Source organism: Bubalus kerabau, chromosome 14, assembly GCF_029407905.1.
Source record: "Bubalus kerabau isolate K-KA32 ecotype Philippines breed swamp buffalo chromosome 14, PCC_UOA_SB_1v2, whole genome shotgun sequence".
Lineage (NCBI taxonomy): Eukaryota > Metazoa > Chordata > Mammalia > Artiodactyla > Bovidae > Bubalus > Bubalus kerabau.
The window spans coordinates 75390640-75412288 of NC_073637.1; the positions used below are offsets into that span (position 1 = coordinate 75390640).

Here is a 21649-nt window from a genome sequence, read left to right on the forward strand (position 1 = left end):
CACACCAGGTTTCCCCGCCCCTCACTGTCTCCCAGAGTTTGCACAAACTCATGTCCATTGAATCAGTGATGCCATCCAACCATCTCATCCTCTGTCATCCTCTTCTCCTCCTGCCTTCAATCTTTCCCTGCATCAGGGTCTTTTCCAAAACGGAGGCTCTTCGCATCAGGTGGCCAAAGTATTGGAGCTTCAACTTCAGCATCAGTTCTTCCAATGAGTATTCAGGGTTGATTTCCTTTAGGATTGACTGGTTTGATCTCCTTGCTGTCCAAGGGAATCTCAAAAGTCTTCTCCAGCACCACAGTTCAAAAGCATCAATTCTTCAGCACTCAGCTCTCTTTATAGTCCAACTCTCACATCCATACATGACTACTAGAAAAACCATTGCTTTCATTATATGGACCTTTGTTGGCAAAGTGATGTGTCTGCTTTTGAATATGCTGTCCAAGTTGGTCAAAGCTTTTCTTCAAGGAGCAAGCATCTTTTAATTTTATGACTGCAGTCACCATTACAGTGATTTTGTAGCCCAAGAACATGAAGTCTGCCACTGTTTTCATTGTTTCCCTATCTATTTGCCATGAAATGATGGGACCAGATGCCATGCTCTTCATTTTTTGGAATGTTGAGTTTTGAGCCAGCTTTTTCACTGTCTTGTTTCACCTTTATCAGGAGGCTCTTTAGTTCCTTTTTGCTTTCTGCCACTAGGGTGGTATCATCTAGATATCTAAGGTTATTGGTATTTCTCCCAGCAATCTTGATTCCAGCTTGAGCTTCATACACCCCAGCATTTTGCCTGATGTACTCTGCATATAAGCTGAATAAGCAGGGTAAGAATATATAGCTTAGATGTACTCCTTTCCTGATCTTGAACCAGCTCATTGTTCCTGTTTGCTTCTAAATGTTGCTTCTTGACCTGCATACAGTTTCTCAGGAGGCAGGTAAGGTGGTCTGGTAGTCCCACATCTTTAAGAATTTCTACAGATGTAGAAGCCAAGGTTGCAAAGATCTGTAACTTACCTATCCCAGGTGAGTGGACTTGTGAGTGAGAGTCAAGACCATGACACAGGTTCTCTGAATGCCTGACCAACACGTTCACCATTTTACCAATCCCTCACACACTAGTCTCTTCTTTCAATTCAGGAAACAATTTTTCCATACTTCCCTGGTGTTTCCTTTTCCCCATAGGATGTGTGGAGAGGAGATGCCACACTTTGAAAGAGAGACTATCATGGAACGTGGAATCTTTGATCCTGGTTAGTGGTGGCACCCACCTGGCTGCTTCTCAGCAAACAAGCTCTTCAGCAGCAGGATCACATCAGTCAAAGAAAAGAAACAAAGCCTTCCTACCTGAATGCAAAAACTGTGAGAAGAGGGAACCATGACTGTTTTTTTTTTTTTTTTTTTAACATATACACATTTGGTGAAAGTATATTTGTGTCTATAAGTGCAATCACTCTAATTCCTTTTCACCACCTCAAATTGCAAGACACTTTTATATTAACCCTATGACAAACATGGGTTTCCCTGATAGCTCAGTAGGTAAAGAATCCTCCTGCAATGCGGGAGATCCCAGTTAGATTTCTGGATCAGGAAGATCCCCTGGAGAAGGGAAAGGCTACCCACTCCAGTTTTCTGGCCTGGAGAATTTCATGGACTGTATAGTCCATGGAGTTGTAAAGAGCTGGACATGACTGAGCAACTTTCACTTTCACTTACCACAAATATATGGTTTGAGGGCAGACTGGGGTGGGAAAAATGGGTGAAATTGTTTAAATTTCAGCACTTTAGAGAAGAGTTGGAGAACTAACATATCCAGGTGCTAGACTAGCCACCTTATATGCAATGATTCATTTAATTTCCCAATTAATACAAAGTGAGCATAATTACTTCTTTATCACATTATCTGCCTTTAATTACACTGCCTGGTTTCCTTCATTAACACTATCTGAGATTATCTTGTTCAACAATGTGTCTCCTCCTATCCTATTTCACATCCTCCCCCTCAGCATTTCAATAAAACTCCATGGGAAAGGCGGAGAAGGAAATGGCAACCCACTCCAGTATTCTTGCCTGGAGAATCCCAGGGACAGAGGAGCCTGGTGGGCTGCCATCTATGGGGTTGCACAGAGTCAGACACGACTGAAGCAACTTAGCAGCAACAGCAGCAGCCGTGGGAAAGGGGTGTCACTTCTCAACTGCATCCTCATCGCCTATGAAGTAGTCAATCAACATCTGTTGAATAAATCTATTACAGCAATTCTTGAATCAAGGATGCATACTAATCTCTTCCCATCCATTTGTGGATTATTCTGTTGAGTATTTCTGGTTTTGAAGCCTCATATTTAGTCCGATTCTTCCACTTTGCAGGTGAGGAGACTGAAGTCTGCTGCCAGCCTTGGTTTTTGTTTTTTAAAGTAGCTTTCACATCCCTGGAGTCTTTAAACATGAGCCACAATTTCCCAGGAATACCCTCTCTCTGCCCCAACTTGCTTTTAACTTGATTATATTTTAAATCTACCACTAAACAAATCTAGATTCCTACTCAAGGACCATTAAAGTCATCCATAATAATCCTAAAATTGATGTTGGTAAAAGTTCTCTTTGTTCTTAAGAATGTAATGTCACCTATAAACTTTGCCTACATATCATTATATCATTAAATAACTTAGAATAGTTGTTGTTAAAATCAAGCTCCCCTAATCCCTCTACTTCCCAAAGTAGCACACATTAATAGGAAAACAAGACTGATATTAAGTTTAAAGCTCAACCCCAGTCTGTGTTTTCATGAATACAAACACAACTCCATAAGGAAGAAAAAATTACAACATTCTATTATTCTTTACATAATTTTATATGCAAATTTCTGATCAATAACTGATTCTCACATTGGGAATTTATCCCAGGAAACTACTGCTGTAAGGGATACAGTAAATCTCCAAACAAAATACGATGTAGAGGAAGTATGGTATGTTAATCAACTAGAGACGACATGGGAGCACAAAACTCTCTTGGCCCAAACTCACAGCCAAGCATGCCAAGGCCCATGCAGCATCCAGACATCCCTTCTTTAGAAAACTAAGTTTAATTTGAGTCAGTTAAACAACTACACTTTATGGTGATGTATTTCTTCGGTGAATTGTGCAGGATGGAGAGCTTAGTCCAAGATAACTGAGTTGCTAAAATATCTGCCTTGTAAGATTTAGAATTTTAAGGTAATCTTTGTTACTAATTTCCATATAATTGTCTCATATCCAAATTAAACCTGCAACATTCTCTATCCCCTGTGTCACTGACTGATTCAAGCTGCAGATGAATATTCCTTTTCTCTCCTCTTCAATTGATTCTGTCCACTTTTCTGGGTGAACTGAATGTTCTCAAAAGTCACAATAGAAATGTCACAGTAACGTGGAGAAAATGTGGGTTTCCATAAACCACCAAAGCGTGTTCTGGATTCAGAAATCTCAGGGGGCCTGTGTCTTCAAAGTAGATTTGTTCTCCACATATAACTCTTATTTGTACGTATTTGATTGTGATTTCATTCTCTATAAAAGAGACTATTTCATTGGTTCTGATTTCCTTCTGATATTTTTGTCCCATTTTGTTAACCTTCTCGGTTCCTGCTTCATAGCCTTCAGGGATATCCAAACTAGAAAAATGCTTTGCTTGCACTTCATGGATGGGAATGGCAATGAAATTGCTTTCTGGTTCTGAAAACCTGAATTTTGAGAAGGAAATACAAATTTCCCAAAAAGTTAGTTGAATATATTGCCAAGCTTGGCTTGTGCTTTGGGTTAATGAACAGAACTGTACATAATTATATTGAAGGATACTCATATAAAGTCATGCAAATGAAAACAGCTTTCCCAAATTTATCATAGGCTACTACAGGCTGAGACACTTGGCACCACTTCAAAGAAATTCACAAGTGCTAATATGAGCTAAGAATTTTTGTAACTTTTATTGTGCCTTATAGGGAAAACAACCTTCTAATAAAAAGATACATTAGTTCTCAATATAAAAATCAATTTTAATTGAAAAGAATCATTAAACTTTTCCCTCTTGTGGGACCAACTATCAATCAGAAATTTTAAATTTGATAAAAAATTTTATTTGGTTTTGACCAATCTTCTTCCTCTCTTACTGCATTCTCCAGATGTGTTTGGACTTCAAAAAGTCACATAGTTAAATTTTTTCTTTAGATTTTGGTTTTATCAATTAGAGAATTTTGACTTCTAATGAGTATAAAACTTCGAAGTTTTATTTTTTAATCTCTCAAAAGGTAACCCTAGTACACTGTTAGTGGAAATGTCAATTGGTACAGCTCCTATGGAAAATAGTATGATGCCTTCTCAAAAAAACTAAAAATAGAACTACCATATGATCGAGTAAGTTCACTCCTGGGAATTAATCCCCCAAAAATGAAAATGCTAATTCCAGAAGTCACATGTACCAGAATGTTCATAACAAAATTGTTTGCGATAGCCGAGATATGGATACTATTCAGACATAAAGAAGAATGAAATTTTGCTATTTGCAACAACATGGATGGATTTGGAGGGTGTTACGTTAAGTGACATAAGTCAGACAAAGAAAGACGAATACTATATTATATATTATATCATATACATGTGAGGTCTAAAAAGTAAAATTACAAATATAACAAAATAGAGAAAAACATTTTTGAGAACACAGGAATAAAATGATTTAACTGGTGAGCCACAGTCCCACGACAGAAGTGACTCTTACAATAATATTGCTTCTGATTATTTTTAAATATACTGCAGAATTTTTCATAATTTATTAAAGAGATTTATAACTTCTTGAGGAAACTGAGCTGAATAGATGGAAGCATTTTAAAATAAACTAAAAAACATAGCATTCCTTTACTCCAGCTGACTGCTGCTGCTAAGTCGCTTCAGTTGTGTCTGACTTTGTGCAACCCCATAGATGGCAGCCCACTAGGCTCCCCTGTCCCTGGGATTCTCCAGGCAAGAATACTGGAGTGGGTTGCCATTTCCTTCTCCAATGCATGAAAGTGAAAAGTGAAAGTGAAGTCGTTTAGTCGTGCCCGACTCTTAGCGACCCCATGGACTGCAGCCCACCAGGCTCCTCCGTCCATTTGATTTTCCAGGCAAGAGTACTGGAGTGGGGTGCCATTGCCTTCTCCACTCCAGCTGACTAGCCCTCATTAATAGCAGATATTTTTATAAGTTTTATAAATTTTGGAATCATCTTTATTTGTAAGTTGCAAAAAAAAAAAAGAAAATACATAATATTGTTATATTGTTTAGATTTGTTTTATCTGATTAACAGTCTTCTAGGGAGGAAAAGGATTTGTATCTATTATTTACATAGCACTTTTAAAAACTCTCTAATTTGTTATATTTAACTATTCACTACTAGAAATGGCAACCCACTCCAGTGTTCTTGCCTGGAGAATCCCAGGGACAGGGGAGCCTGGTGGGCTGCCATCTCTGGGGTTGCACAGAGTCGGACACGACTGAAGCAAGTTAGCAGCAGCGGCAGCAGCACAAAGATAATCACTTCCATTAAATGTATACCTACCATGTTCCAGGCAGTTTATTTTGGGAATGAACCCCAATTGGTATTATTATCACCAACTCATACAGTAGACAACTGGAAGTCAAAGTTATAAGGTCATTTAGTCAAGAGTAGAGCCATGATCTTACTTAGGATTGCTCTGATTCTAAAGTTCTAGTTCTATTGCCTCTTTCTAAGGGAGAAAACACAGATCAATTAATGTCTACCTGATTGCATGGGCCCTAATAAAATCATCAGAGCTAAAAGTTCACTTAGAGGAAAAAACTAAGTTTTACCCAACATATAACTGAAGAGGAATATTTTAAATTCACTATGAAACAGCTATAACATTAAAAGAAAGTTTTATTAGAAGTATATGAATTTAAAGGTAAAATTTGAATAACAAAGGGAAAATAAAATGTTATATGTAAAGGGAATTAGGATAAATGATGGTTTAGACCTAATTCTATTCACTTTTTTAAAGAAATAAGTTCATGAGAGTATTCCAGAACCTCCCTTTGAATATGCAGACCCCAGAAATGCTGGGAGAGCTACTCAAAGGACCGGTGGAAAATGTTCATAGGATTTAACACTTCCGGGAGAATCCCTCACATGAGGAGGCTGGTTAACAGTTTTCAGCCAGAAGAGGAAGAGTTGCCTAAACACCTGAGCCTAACTGGAGCTGGTGGCATGAGCCCTGCATTTCAGATGTAGCAAAGGGTGAAATATCGGGCTATGTCTACCCTCAAGACGAAAAGAAAAAGGCAAATATCATATGATATCACTTACATGTGGAATCTACAAATATAATAATAATACAAATGAACATATTTCAAAACAGAAACCAGACTCACTGACACAGAAACCAAACTTGTGGCTTCCAAAACGGAAAGAGGGTAAGGGTGAGGGATAAATTAGGAATCTGGAATTAACAGACACAAACTGCTACAAATAAAATATACAAACAAGGACCTATTGTACAGTATGCTCACTCGCTCAGTTGTGTCCATCCCTTTGCAACCCCATTGACTGGCCTGCCAGGCTCCTCTGTCCATGTGACTTGCCGGGCAAGAATACTGGAGAGGGTTGCCATTTCCTTCTCCAGGGGACCTTCCCAACCCAAGGATCAAACTCCCATCTCAGGTGTCTCCTGCATTGGCAGGCAGATTCTTTACTGCTGAGCCACCTGAGCCCAACTGTATAGCACAGGGAATTATATTTAATACCTTGTATAACCTTAATGGAAAAGAATCTGAAAAGGAATCCCACCTGAAACACTGTAAATCAACTACAATTCAAAACAAAAAATTATTGGAAGCTTGTCCAATAATCTGAGAGGGCAGAACTGAGCACGTAACATTAACATATGATTTCAGATTACTCACTAGGGATGTTACCAAAGAGACAGAGATTTTCACTTTTCAGACTAGAGAATTAGATTCTCTTATTAGATCATAGGGGCTTCCCAGGTGGTGCTAGTGGTAAAGAATCTGCCTGCCAATGCAGGAGACCTAAGAGATGCAGATCCAATCCCTGGGTCAGGAAGATCCCCTGGAGAAGGGCACGGCAACCCTTTCCAGTACTCTTGCCTGGAAAATCTCGTGAACAGAGGAGCCCGGTGGGCTACAGTCTGTCGGGTCACAAAGAGTCAGACAGGACTGAGTGAGTGAGCACAGCACACAGCACACACAGTAGAACATAATCAGGCACCAGGAAGAAAACACTAGAGATGCCATTGTAGTGGCAGATGGAAGATACCCAATACACAGTGACCTAAGAACAGAATAAATGCAGAAGGCTATGCTTTCTCTCAAAATTTCCCAGAAGAACTACTCTTCCTAGAATTAATCAATGCACATTTTGATTGGCCAAGTCTGAATTCTTTCTGGAAATCTGAGTGTTCCAGCTAAGACTAAGGAGTGGTGAGTGGCTCATTGCATAAGAGTCTCAAATATTCTATATATTAATTTATGTTCCAAGGAATATCATTATAAGATTCTTTATCCTTCATCAGCCTGAGTAATTTTAGTAAATGATATAACAGTTATGAGAAACTAGAAGGAAAAATCCAAAAATGTGTGAAATGAGTCTCCTCTAGGTTCTCTTATCTGATGATCAAGGCCTCTATTTTGTCCTCTGTTCTATACCTCTGTGCTGAGTTCACCTCTCTCTTTCACATCCCACCTAAATGATCTATGGCAAGTTAATGTTTACATTATCACCATCAGATTCTTTTTCAGCCTAACTACACCAAAGCACACCTTCCAAATGTCCCAGTGTAACCTATACAAAATACAAAATTTATTTCTTAATGTAATGCTCAGATTGCAATAATTTTTGACATCGCAATATCAACATTACTTTTGAAACCTTGGTAAAGAACCAAAGCATCATTCCAACCTAGACATTGAATAGTATGGGGATATGTGACTTTGAAAATTAAGAGTAACTTTTCTGTTTTCCATCTTCACAAAGCTTAGCAACTTCTACCAATTGAGTGATGCAAATTTAGTCAGCCATCTAAAAATGTGTCTAAATCTGATTCCATTTCAGTATAAGAACTTACAAAAGACCTCCAAAAGTCACATTACAACATCTGATCTACAAGGTAACGGAAATGTGGCTTGCAGTTTACCTTCCAAGAAGTAAAAAAAAAAAAAAAAAAATCATACACAAAACACTTCAATATAGTGTTTTATGTACATTGCCACCAGAGAAACAAGCTGAAAGGTCAAATGTTGTTCTCCTATCAGGCTACCCAGATTCTTTCAACACAACTAGTGAAAAGAAGAATGATTATTTGTGTAATGTGAACATGACTGAGGTGACCAATTTGTAACCAGTATGTATTTCTTTATGCGTAGTTCATGCACAGATAAGCATGCTATTCCAAGCCAGGAGATCAAGACAATCTAGTACTGATTCGCTTCTGCTGGCACAGACCTGGTGTCACCAAAAGTTGTAGCGTAGCCAGTCACACGATAATGCACAGCTGCTTTGGTATGCTTTTGTTTTATCTAGAGCTTGGAATTACGTCCTTTAAGCCCACCTCCTAGCCACTTCTTTTGAGTTATGTAGGGAAAGAGCAAATTAGCCAAGATGGCAGTCAGGCTCTCTCAACCCACGTTTGGTAGTGACTATCACTTCATGGGAAATAGATGGGGAAACAGTGGAAACAGTGTCAGACTTTATTTTTCTGGGCTCCAAAATCACTGCAGATCGTGACTTCAGCCATGAAATTAAAAGACGCTTACTCCTTGGAAGGAAAGTTATGACCAACCTAGATAGCATATTCAAAAGCAGAGACATTACTTTGCCAACAAAGGTCCGTCTAGTCAAGGCTATGGTTTTTCCTGTGGTCATGTATGGATGTGAGAGTTGGACTGTGAAGAAGGCTGAGCACTGAAGAATTGATGCTTTTGAACTGTGATGTTGGAGAAGACTCTTGAGAGTCCCTTGGACTGCAAGGAGATCCAACCAGCCCATTCTGAAGGAGATCAGCCCTGGAATTTCTTTGGAAGGAATGAGCTAAAGCTGAAACTCCAGTACTTTGGCCACCTCATGCGAAGAGTTGACTCTTTGGTCAACTCTGATGCTGGGAGGGATTGGGGGCAAGAGGAGAAGGGGACGACTGAGGATGAGATGGCTGGATGGCATCACCGACTCGATGGACATGAGTCGGAGTGAACTCCGGGAGTTGGTGATGGGCAGGGAGACCTGGCGTGCTGCGATTCATGGGGTCGCAAAGAGTCGGACACGACTGAGTGATTGAACTGAACTGAACGGGTGCTATGCCCGCCAGAAGAGAATAAACCTGTCTCTAGTTGCTGCAGCTCCTCGCGTTTCCTGTCAACTTCTTAGCACGCACCTTGCCCACCCTGGGTTCAGGAACTGTGCAGACAGTGTGAACCAGCGAGGCTGTTGGCGCTATGAGCAGGATGGGAAGCAATACAAGTTACTAATCCCAGAGTTTCTCCTATGTACGTATGAAATGTATGTGTGTGTCTGTGTGTTTAGCTGCTCATTCAGTTCTGACTCTTGCGACCCCATGGACCGTGGCCTGCCAGGCTCCTCTGTCCATGGGATTCTCCAGGCAAGAATACTGGGAGTGGGGTGCCATTTCCTTCTCCAGAGGATCTTCCCCACCCAGGGATCAAACCCGTATCTCCTGCATTGATGGATGACTTCTTTAACACTGAGATGCTAAAGTAGTACACATGCTAATAAATCTGTTTATTTTTCTTTGTTAATTTGTCTTCTGCTACAGGGGCCTCAGCTCCTCAACAGTAGAAGGAAAGATACTTCTCTTTCTCTACAATACAAAATTAAATAAAATGAAGCCCGGTTGCACTCAACTTTGTTAACAAGACACTGAATTCCTTGTAAAATTCCAATAGGATGTGAGTTCCTGAGTAGTCACAGATTTTAGCATATCTTCAGAAAGAGACCAGAAACAATGGAGAATTATTAGGATGATACATTGAAACTGCAAACATGTTCCTCTCTCAAGTTCAAGTGACTTTTAATAACCGGTTGTCTGCTATTTGGGCCCCAACCCCTGGTTTTGACCAGGCCTCTGATTTGATCTGGGTCATTAAGATCTTTTTTGTGTATTCTTTGTGTATTCTTTTGTGTGTTCTTCTGTGTATTCTTGCCACCTCTTCTTGATATCTTCTGCTTCCGTTAGGTCCATACCATGTCTGTCCTTTATTGTGCTCCTTTTTGCATGAAATATTCTAATTTTCTTGAAGAGATCTCTAGTCTTTCCCATTCTATTGTTTCCTTCTATTTCTTTGCATTGATTACTGAGGAAGGCTTTCTTATCTCTCCTTGCTATTCTTTGGAACTCTGCATTCAGATGGATGTATCTTTCCTTTTCTCCTTTGCCTTTCAATTGTCTTCTTTTCTCAGCTATTTCTAAGTCCTCCTCAGACAAGCATTTTGCCTTTTTGCATTTCTTTTTCTTGGAGATGGTTTTGATCACCGCCTACTGTACAATATTATGAACCTTCATCCATAGTTCTTCAAGCAGTCTATCAGGTCTAATCCCTTGAATCTATTTGTCACTTCCACTGTATAATCATAAGGGATTTGATTTAGGTCATACCTGAAAATGGTCTAGTGGTTTTCCCTACTTTCTTCAACTCAAGTCTGATTTGGCAATAAGGAGTTCATGATCTGAGCCACAGTCAGCTCCCGGTCTTGTTTTTGCTGATTGTATAGAACTTCTCCATTTTTGGCTGAAAAAGAATATAATCAGTCTGATTTCGGTATTGACCATTGGTGATGTCTATGTGTAGAGTCTTCTCTTGTGTTGTTGGAAGATGGTATTTGCTATGAGCAATGTGTTCTCTTGGCAAAACTCTGTTAGCCTTTGCCCTGCTTCATTTTGTACTCCAAGGCCAAATTTGCCTGTTACTCCAGGTATCTCTTGACTTCCTATTTTTGTATTCCAGTCCCCTGTAATGAAAAGGACATGCTTTGGGGGTGTTAGTTCTAGAAGGTCTTGTTTTTTTTTTTTTTTTTTTTTTAGAAGCATACCCTTTTATTGTCTAGCACCTGTGACAGTTTCATGTCTCTAAAGGAGACAGGAAGTTAAAGCATTGTTGGATTTTCCAGTGGAAGAGGAGTGGGCAGGCACACTGGAGGTGAGTGGATATCTTAACACATGGGAACGTGCCACTGGAACATCCAAGCTCACACCTAGCATGCTTCCCATCACAGTCTGCTTTATGTCCCTTTAAAAGAAACCAGGAATAATATGTAGCAAAACAAATAAAATGGCTTCATAGAACCATTCAACTTCAGCTTCTTCAGCATTAGTGGTTGGGGCATAGGCTTGGATTATTGTGATACTGAATAGTTTGCCTTGGAAACAAACAGATCAGTTGTTTTTAAGATTGCACCCAAGTACTGCATTTCAGACTCTTTTGTCCAAGCAAGACTTCAACAGTATATAAACTGAGAAATTCCAGATGTTCAAGGCTGGATTTAGAAAAGGCAGAAGAGCCAGGGATCAAATTGCCAACATCCATTGGATCATAGAAAATGCAAGAGAATTCCAGAAAAACATCTACTTCTGCCTCACTGACTACACTAAAGCCTTTGACTGTGTGTTGCTGCTGCTACTGCTAAGTCACTTCAGTCATGTCCGACTCTGTGTGACCCCATAGACAGCAGCCCATCAGGCTCTGCCGTCCCTGAGATTCTCTAGGCAAGAACACTGGAGTGGGTTGCCATTTCCTTCTCTAATGCATGAACGTGAAAAGTGAAAGTGAAGTCGCTCAGTCGTGTCCAACTCTTAGCGACCCCATGGACAGCAGCCTACCAGGATCCTCCATCCATGGGATTTTCCAGGCAAGAGTACTGGAGTGGGGTTTGACTGTGTGGGTCACAACAAAACATGGAAAATTCTTAAAGAGATGGGAATACCAGACCACTTACCTGCCTCCTGAAAAATCTGTATGCAGGCCAAGAAGCAACATTTAGAACAGAACATGGAAAAACAGACTGGTTCCAAATTGGGAAAGGAGTACATCAAGAATGCATATTGTCACCCTGCTTATTTAACTTCTATGCAGAATACATCATGCGAAATGCCAGGCTGGATGGAGCACAAGCTGGAATCAAGATTTCCAGGAGAAATATCAGTAACCTCAGATAAGCAAATGATACCACCCTTATGGCAGAAAATGAAGAGGAACTGAAGAGCCTCTTAATCAAAGTGAAAGAGGAGAGTGAAAAAGTTGGCTTAAAATTCAACATTCAAAAAACTAAGATCATGGTAACCACTTCTATCACTTCTTGGCAAATAGATGGGAAACAATGGAAACAGTGACAGACTTTATTTTGGGGGGCTCTAGAATCACTGCAGATTGTGACTGCAGCCATGATATTAAAAGATGCTGCTCTTAGAAGAAAAGCTATGACCAACCTGGACAGCATATTAAAAAGCAGAGACATTACTTTGCCAACAATGGTCCTCTAGTCAAAGCTATGGTTTTTCCAGTAGTCATGTATGGATGTGAGAGTTGGACTATAAGGAAAGCTGAGTGCCAAAGAATTGATGCTTTTGAACTGTGGTGTTGGAGAAGACCCTTGAGAGTCCCTTGGACTGCAAGGAGATCCAACCAGTCCATCCTAAAGGAAATCATTCTTGAATATTCATTGGAAGGACTGATGCTGAAGCTGAAGCTCCAATACCTTGGCCACCTGATGCGAAGAACTGACTCATTAGAAAAGACCCTGATGCTAGGAAAGACTGAAAGCAGGAGGAGAAGGGGACCCCGGGGGATGAGATGGCTGGACGGCATCACTGACTGGATGGACATGAGTTTGATCAAGCTCTGGAGGTTGGTGATGGACAGGGAGGCCTGGCATGCTGCAGTCCATGGGATTGCAAAGAGTGGGAAAGGAGTGAGCGACTGAACTGAACTGATATGATCTATACCTAGGTTCACTATACTGAAAGAATGTGGTAGGGTGTACTGTTGTTACACTGGGTCACAAGCCTGATACATGGCTTCCATTAACAGTTAGCAACAAAATAATTCAAGCTATATTTTTTTGACCATGTTCCCAAATTTTACTGTTTAATTGTGTGTTACAAAGAATTGCTCCCTAATTAGTAGGTTTCACTCATAAACTAGTTTCATACTCTCAGTCATATTTAAATATCCTAAAAGATTTTATTTAAACCCAAGTTGCTTTAAAATTGAAAAAATCTCAGCATCATTCAGTTCAGTCGCTCAGTCATGTCCGACTCTTCGTGACCCCATGAATCGCAGCATGCCAGGCCTCCCTGTCCATCACCAACTCCCAGAGTTCACTCAGACTCACATCCATCGAGTCAGTGATGCCATCCAGCCATCTCATCCTCTGTCGTCCCCTTCTCCTCCTGCCCCCAATCCCTCCCAGCATCAGAGTCTTTTCCAATGAGTCAACTCTTTGCATGAGGTGGCCAAAGTACTGGAGTTTCAGCTTCAGCATCATTCCCTCCAAAGAAATCCCAGGGCTGATCTCCTTCAGAATGGGAAGGTTGGATCTCCTTGCAGTCCAAGGGACTCTCAAGAGTCTTCTCCAACACCACAGTTCAAAAGCATCAGTTCTTCGGTGCTCAGCTTTCTTCACAGTCCAACTCTCACATCCATACATGACCACAGGAAAAACCATAGCCTTGACTAGACGGACCTTTGTTGGGTCTTTTCTAATGAGTCAGTTCTTTGCATCAGGTGGCCAAGGTATTGGAGCTTCAGCTTCAGCATCAGTCCTTCCAATGAATATTCAAGAATGATTTCCTTTAGGATGGACTGGTTGGATCTCCTTGCAGTCCAAGGGACTCTCAAGAGTCTTCTCCAACACCACAGTTCAAAGTAATGTCTTTGCTTTTTAATATACTATCTAGGTGTGTCATAACTTTCCTTCCAAGGAGTAAGCGTCTTTTAATTTCATGGCTGCAGTCACCATCTGCAGTGATTTTGGAGCCCCAAAAAATAAAGTCTGACACTGTTTCCACTGTTTCCCCATCTATTTCCCATGAAGTGATGGGACCGGATGCCATGATCTTCATTTTCTGAATGTTGAGCTTTAAGCCAACTTTTTTACTCTCCACTTTCACTTTCATCAAGAGGCTTTTGAGTTCCTCTTCACTTTCTGCCATAAGGGTGGTGTCATCTGCATATCTGAGGTTATTGATATTTCTCCCGGCAATCTTGATTCCAGCTTGTGTTTCTTCCAGTCCAGCATTTCTCATGATGTACTCTGCATATAAGTTAAATAAGCAGGGTGACAATATACAGCCTTAACGTACTCCTTTTCCTATTTGGAACCAGTCTGTTGTTCAAAATTAACCAAATTTTACTATGTGAAACACACATGCCCCAAATATATATATGAACAAAGATACAGGGGAAAACTCACATAAAAGAATCCAAGTGGTCCAGATATATATGGCATTTTCATTCCCAAGAGATACTTGGCTTGTGAAGTCACGACATGGGTGGCAGCCCCGGTTGTCATTGCGCTGACCACAGGCTCTGTGATCAGGAATGTGGCACTGCCCAGCTGCAGCACAAACATGGCCACCTAAGAGGGCAAAGAAAGGTGAAACTTCCCAGGCTTCCTGGAGGGTTTCATATCTGACACATTTTCATTTTCAACACACAGACACAGAAAAATGATGTGAAATGTGCTCTTTAAATTTCATTCATTCAACAGATTGGTTTTCTTTAGAACATTAGTAGGTTCCAAGACTTTCCAAACGTTTTGGGGTACAACTACAACTCTTTCGATTAAAGTTAACACAGTTATTTTTTGAACATTGATTTTTTTCCCCTATTTTCCTAATAATGCATGTTACAAGAAAGGAAATATATTCAAATCAGTTAATATATGGGAGTCTGTGGGTTAAAAATAAAACTTGCATTATCTATAATTTTTTTTAAAAGTCCAAAGGACATAATTCATGACTTTATACCCAATAGGCTTAAAATTTCAAAAGCATTGAGGAGAAAAGTCCATTTCTTGAGTTTCTGCCAGATTCTAAGAAACGGAAACATACTGTTTTAACGAGATACTCTGTCAAGTAGCTGTAAAGGGCCAATATTAATAAGGAGACATCAGTGTTTATGGAGAAGAGGAAGAGACAAAAGAGAGGGGTTTAAGGAATATGCCTTAAGAAACCCAGGAATCAATGGAAAGTCATTTTCGATAAACTTTTCCTTTCTGCTCATAACATTATGCTCCGTTGCAAAACTGCTTCGTGACAAGACAAAATCATCTCATCTAAGCAGAAGCCTGTGCATTGAGTTCTACTGGGCAAAAGATGACAGCAAAAATCAAATCTCTTTTCTCACTGTTAACACTGCAATGATCGGTGAAGAGAAAGAACTCTGAAGAGATGGCCCACTCTCTGACTATATCCACTATATCCATGTAAACTGTCATAGAAATTTGCCATTTTGAAAGTAACATTAAATTATATTCACGAGTATTCACACTGAAAAAGGGAATACAAAGTGGGTTATATCTTCTTAATGTGTTAATTATAATATCTAGGTCAGGTCTTAAAATTCTTGTTGGAAAATAAAATTAAGTATTAAAGAAATCAAAGGAAAGAATAGCAATGAAATTTCCTTCTATCAAGATGACATAGTAATAAAAATGAGAAGTATAAAGTGCTATATACTCCCAGAGCATACAATGCAAAATATATCATTTCCTTCACATCATAATGCCCCTTGACCAAAAACAATAATATTCTAAACTTGTATTTAGGATGGAGTTTTCTGGGCTCAAATCTGAAAACTTGACTTCTGATTCTAACTTTACCATATCCTAGTTTTCTGCCTTTAGAATATCTCTTAAAATTTTCCAAGCCTCACTTCATCATCTATAAAAAATGAGAATGATGTCTGCTCTATTGATCTTTCAGAATTGTTGAGAATGTGAAGTAACATATGAAAGAGTTTTGAAACCCATAAAATATGCAACATGTGTATTGTACCTGGAATGTCATAAGGTGCCATATATATTTACATAGCATGAAAAACTAGCCAGTAGATTTGGAAATGTAAAAAAGCCACACCGAATTCTCCAACTCTAGAGAGCATGAAATAATTTATCAGTGCAGAAAGAAATGTATTTGAAGTGCTTGCATTTTTGCAACCCCCTTTTATTCAATATGTAATAAAGAAAACAGTACAGGTTGCCAACATAGAAATCAGGCAATTCTTTCACCAAAAAATGAAACCAGAGCAACAGCTTCTATTACCAACAGTTTTTTTGTTTTGTTTTCAGAAATTGTGTCGGTTTGTCAAATAGAAATGTCCCAAGGGAAATATTCAATCAATCAGTGGTGTAGCTACAAGTGGAACACACTGATTCATAATCTTTTGATTTTTATCCTAAAAACACAATTAGTTAAGAAAAATATGGAACCAATTTTTTCCACGTATCTTTCTATTAGTTAGCTCCAAATTACGACACTAATTCTTACAGGCCATGAGGATGAAACTAGCATATTATTGAGGCAAAATTAGGAAAAAATAAAATATTATTGAGAGTTGAGTTTTCATTTCACTGAAATGCAGCATATGAGTGATCCAAATTTTTGAAATTGGAAACCTGCTTGCCTACATGGAACTTTATACATATGTGGAATGTCAGAAAGTTATTATCTGTATGCGAAGAAACCTTATTTTCATTTGTTTTGAGAAGGAAACTCCTTTGAGAGGACGTGTATATATCATCACCATTTTACATTCTGGTTTTTATTTCTTTCTTACCCAGCACCTACTAAGAGGGGTTAGTATTTTCTCATGACTGAGAAACAAAGGTCACCTAACCTGAAGTGATACACCAACCACTTCCAGCTAACCACTATCTTCTAGTAAAAACTTCTTTGTCATTTCCACAACCAGATTGCTACAAATAGAAAGATATAGGAAAAGTTCAAAACATAAAGAATTCAGCCATTTCAAATCTTGAAAATATATGTACCTACCTCACGATATAAACCAAAAAGTTTGCAGTAATCTCCTGTAAAACTTATCCAAAGACCACATGTATTTTTGTAATACCCTTCTTGTACACATTTTTATGCTTTAGAAAAAATGTTCCCAGTAATGGATAAATTCCTAAAATGGAGGCTTCTTGACTCTTAAAAGTTCACCAAGCCCCTTAAGACCTCCCTTCTGATACAAAACACTGTGTATGTGAAGGATGATTGCAAACATGTGAGATTTAACTAAAGAGAAATTACTTTCTTCTGGATGACAACATTCTCCTTAACCCAAGACAAGGGCAGACATTTTAAGAAGAAAAAAAGAGGGATAGGAAGAGAAAAATAAGAAGGAGAAATTTAAGAACATCTCTTTCCTCACCACCCACATCAAAATTAGGGCTCTAGTATACAGAGGCTGAGGGGCACAAGTTGAAGGCAGCAAGAACCTATAACACACAGGCTTTGTAGGAGGTATCCACAGATGGAACTGTAGTTTCCAAGATTATCCTGGAACTTAAGTATGTAAAATGAGGACCCTGATAGAATATTTTGCTTGGAGGCCTAATACTTACATTTTATGCCAATGTCAAAAAACATTAGGTTAATGACAATAATGGAGAAGGCAATGGCACCCCACTGCAGTACTCTTGCCTGGAAAATCCCATGGATGGAGGAGCCTGGTGGGCTACAGTCCACGGGGTCGCTAAGAGTCGGACACGACTGAGCGACTTCACTTTCATTTTTCACTTTCCTGCTTTGGAGAAGGAAATGGCAACCCACTCCAGTATTCTTGCCTGGAGAATCCCAGGGACAGGGGAGCCTGGTGGGCTGCCGTCTATGGGGTCGCACAGAGTCGGACACGACTGGAGCGACTTAGCAGCAGCAGCAGCAATGACAATAAACAGCCACATCGACTCCTTTTACTAATAATGGGGATGATAATAATTATAATCTGACTAGCCAACTCCCAAAATTTGCCCATGCAACAGTTTATGGGAAAATTAATTTCATACAATATATTTCAGCTGTTTGTAGTAATGTTGATAATCCGGGCTAATGCTGAAAACCTCTGTCACACATTACCAAGGGTCACTAGCATGATACTATTTGGTAATGCTCTTATAAACACCATGTGTTCTATATAAATTGAATGTACCTCAGATCGCAAACTATTTTTTACAAGAGGCCTTCAAGTAGTGAAAAAAGAAAAGAGTGCATAGCAAACAACTACACTGACCAAGTGGATGGAATACTGCATGCATTTCAAGTTTTATCGGTTTGCAGTCTGTAAAATTATATTATACCAAATCATTTATTTGTTTGTTCAATGCATATTTATCAAATATCTACTAGGGGCAAGACACAATATTGTTGCAGAATACAGAGATAAAGATACAGTTCATACTTTGAAAGACATTATAAAGTGAGGCAAAGTGTTGATGTTAGGAGTGGGTATTGTTAACCAGGAGTGTAAAGAACTGCCGTGTAGCTGTCACTAGGAAGGTAAAGACCAAGAAGTTGAGTGGGAGCTAAAACTCGAAAAGCCCTTTGTTCTCTACTGAGCATTGCATGCAGACTTGGGGAAGAGAACTAAATTGCTCCTGACAATAGATCAGTTGGCTTTCCCTGTGGTTCAGTGGTAAAGGACCTTCCTGAATCCATTGCAGGAGACATGGATTTAATCCCTGGGTTAGGAAGATTCCCTTCAGAAGGAAATGGCAACCCACTCCAGTATTCTCGCCTGGGAAATCCCACAGACAGAAGGAAACGAGAGGCGACAGTTTATGAGCCCGCAGAAGAGTTCAACATGACTCAGCAATTAACAACAGGAGAACAACCGAGTGCTCCCCAGGCATATGGCAGGGAAAAAGCTCTGTGTGACCAGAGAGCTAGAGAAACAACGTCAAAAGGACACCTATGAACTTGTGTGCTGTGGAATTCAGAAGATAAAGCCCTCCTCCATACTATTCAGTAATAAAAAGAAATGGCCTATCAAGTCATGCAATGACTTGAATGAATAATGAATCTTGATACTGTAAGTGAATGAAGATGGTCTAGAAAAGCTACATATTGCATGATTCCATTATACGACATTCTAGAAAAGGCAAAACTAAAGAGACAGTAAGTGGATCAGTATTTTCCAGGGCCTTGGAGAATGTCCTAGGTGAAACACAGGGAATTTTTTAGAACGCTGAAACTACTCTGTACAGTACCGTAATGGTAGGTATGTGATAGTAAGCATTTATCAAAACCCATGAACCTTAATGTGTATGAATTTTTTAGAAAATTATTTGAAGGTTGGGAGGTCCCAGGGTAGATTGCAGAATGTGACAAAGAATCTGACAACCAAAGATGCATTTACTATCTTTTTATGTTTGCCTTTTCTAAGTAGCATTTAAATGGACTCATACAATATATAGACTTTTCAGATTAGTTAAAGGTATGAAAAAACCTCACTGAAAGGGATGCAAAAAATGTGCTCACATGAATAACTCTGAAAATGAGTGAAGTATGTAAAGTGAAAGTGAAATTCGCTCAGTTGTGTTCGACTCTTTGTGACCCCATAGACTATACAGTCCATGGAATTCTCCAGGCCAGAATACTGGAATGGGTAGCTGTTCCCTTCTCCAGGGGATATTCTCAACCCAGGGATCGAAGCCAGGTCTCCCACATTGCAGGCAGATTCTTCACCAGCTGAGCCGCCAGGGAAGCTCAAAGTATATAAAACCAAAGGTAATGAAGATACTGTCCTTGAGTAGATAAAGTTAATTCCCATGGGTGTAGAGGTTAATAATTCTGAAACCACTATAAGTATACACTGGGACTGAAAAATGAAGTAAATGGATATAGATGGTGGGAGCCAGATTTCTCACTATTTAAGAAATCTATAGCAAGCAAGGAGAGAAGGTTAGAATGATCAGTATGGAAGGGATAAGAATTGAGGACATCAGTAGGAAATCATGTTTAACACAGATATAGATGGATATATTTAGAAATTAGAGAGATATGTTTACATACATAGGTAGACATGAAGTGTTAGTCACTCGGTCATATCTGACTCTTTATAACCCTACGGATTATAGCCCCCAGGCTCCTCTATCCATGGAATTCTTCAGGCAAGACTACAGCAGTGGGTAGCCCTGGGTGTTCTTTGTAAGGAATGATGCTAAAGCTGAAACTCCACTACTTTGGCCACCTCATGCAAAGAGTTGACTCATTGGAAAAGACCATGATGCTCAGAGGGATTGGGGGCAAGAGGAGAAGGGGACAAGAGAGGATGAGATGGCTGGATGGCATCACCGACTCAATGGATGTGAGTTTGAGTGAACTCCGGGAGTTGGTGATGGACAGGGAGGCCTGGCGTGCTGCGATTCATGGGGTCACAAAGAGTCGGACACGACTGAGCAACTGAACTGAACTGAGATTAGAAATTCACTGCTTAAGAATTATTTTTATTTGGAATTGCATGGTTGAAGGCACCACCAATAATCTTTTCAGTTCTCAGACTTTTGTAGAAAAGAAAATAGCCTCTAATGTAAGAGGCAGTGAGAATCAGAACTGCAAGGGATGGACAACAATTTGACTCTTCGGCCTTCCATTCTGCCCTTCCACTGGGCTTCCCCGATGGCTCAGCAGTTAAAGAATCTGCCTGCAATGCAGGAGATGCAGGCTCGATCCCTGGATCGGGCATAGTCACTGGAGTAGGAAGTGGCAACCCATTCCAGTATTCTTGCCTGAAATATCCCACGGACAGAGGAGCCTGGCAGGCTACAGTCCAAAGAGTCAGACACAACTTAGTGACTATGCATGCACGCTATAGGAATGGAATTCTGCCCTAGCTAAAGAAAACAACTAAGTTTTAAAATGGGATGATTGGAGCATGATGTTATTAAAAGACACGGAGGAGTGGGGGAGTTGTAGGAGTGGTTGTATTTTTATTTTTCTTCAGGCGTTGGCTGGGGAATAGTTGGGAGAAGACGTGGGAGATTTCACTGAAAAAGTCTTCACCTTTTAGCTAGATGGATCTGACAAAATCGATGACCAAACTAAAAAATTATAATACATTTTTTTTACTCCTTTTTTATTAAGAATTGTGTTACAATTTAAACATATAAATACCCATTCCTTATCTTCTGGTGGGGGGTGGAGAGAGAAAATGATAAATCAGAAGACACAAAAATAAAATCTCAATTTAATTTTGCTTATTTGACACGATAATGCTACAAACATTTTGTTGACTTTATTCTTATTCAAGTGATTCAACTCACATTTATTCTGTACCAGCTCTTAGAATTATAGAGTTCAACAGTTATAGAGACTAAGCCCAGATAGAGAGGCAAATAACCGGAAAATATTTTCTGGTAGATTGAGAAGTCCTAACATATAAGTCACGTCCAAAGTCTTTTAGAGAAAGTCCAGAGATGTCAATGAATATTTCTCTGAGATGATTATCTTTGAGCTGAGCCTTGAAAAAAGTACAATGGTGTCATATAAGTGGTATGAGAAAGACCCTGAAGTTCTCAAGAATGGCGGACACACAGTTATATAACCAAGGACATTGCCCACCAGACGAATCATGCCTAAATCACAGCTGCTGCTATTGTC

The 21649-nt window shown here is 39.6% G+C and overlaps 1 protein-coding gene across 1 annotated transcript in view; it reads right to left on the reverse strand.

Moving 5' to 3' along the window:
• The window catches only part of SLC26A7 (solute carrier family 26 member 7), a 187033-nt gene that overhangs the window by 90632 nt on the left and 74752 nt on the right, over positions 1–21649 (reverse strand). The window contains exon 5 of the mRNA XM_055546398.1: positions 14461–14625. Within this exon, the coding sequence (XP_055402373.1) occupies positions 14461–14625 (165 nt within the window). The remainder of the gene's footprint in view (positions 1–14460; positions 14626–21649) is intronic.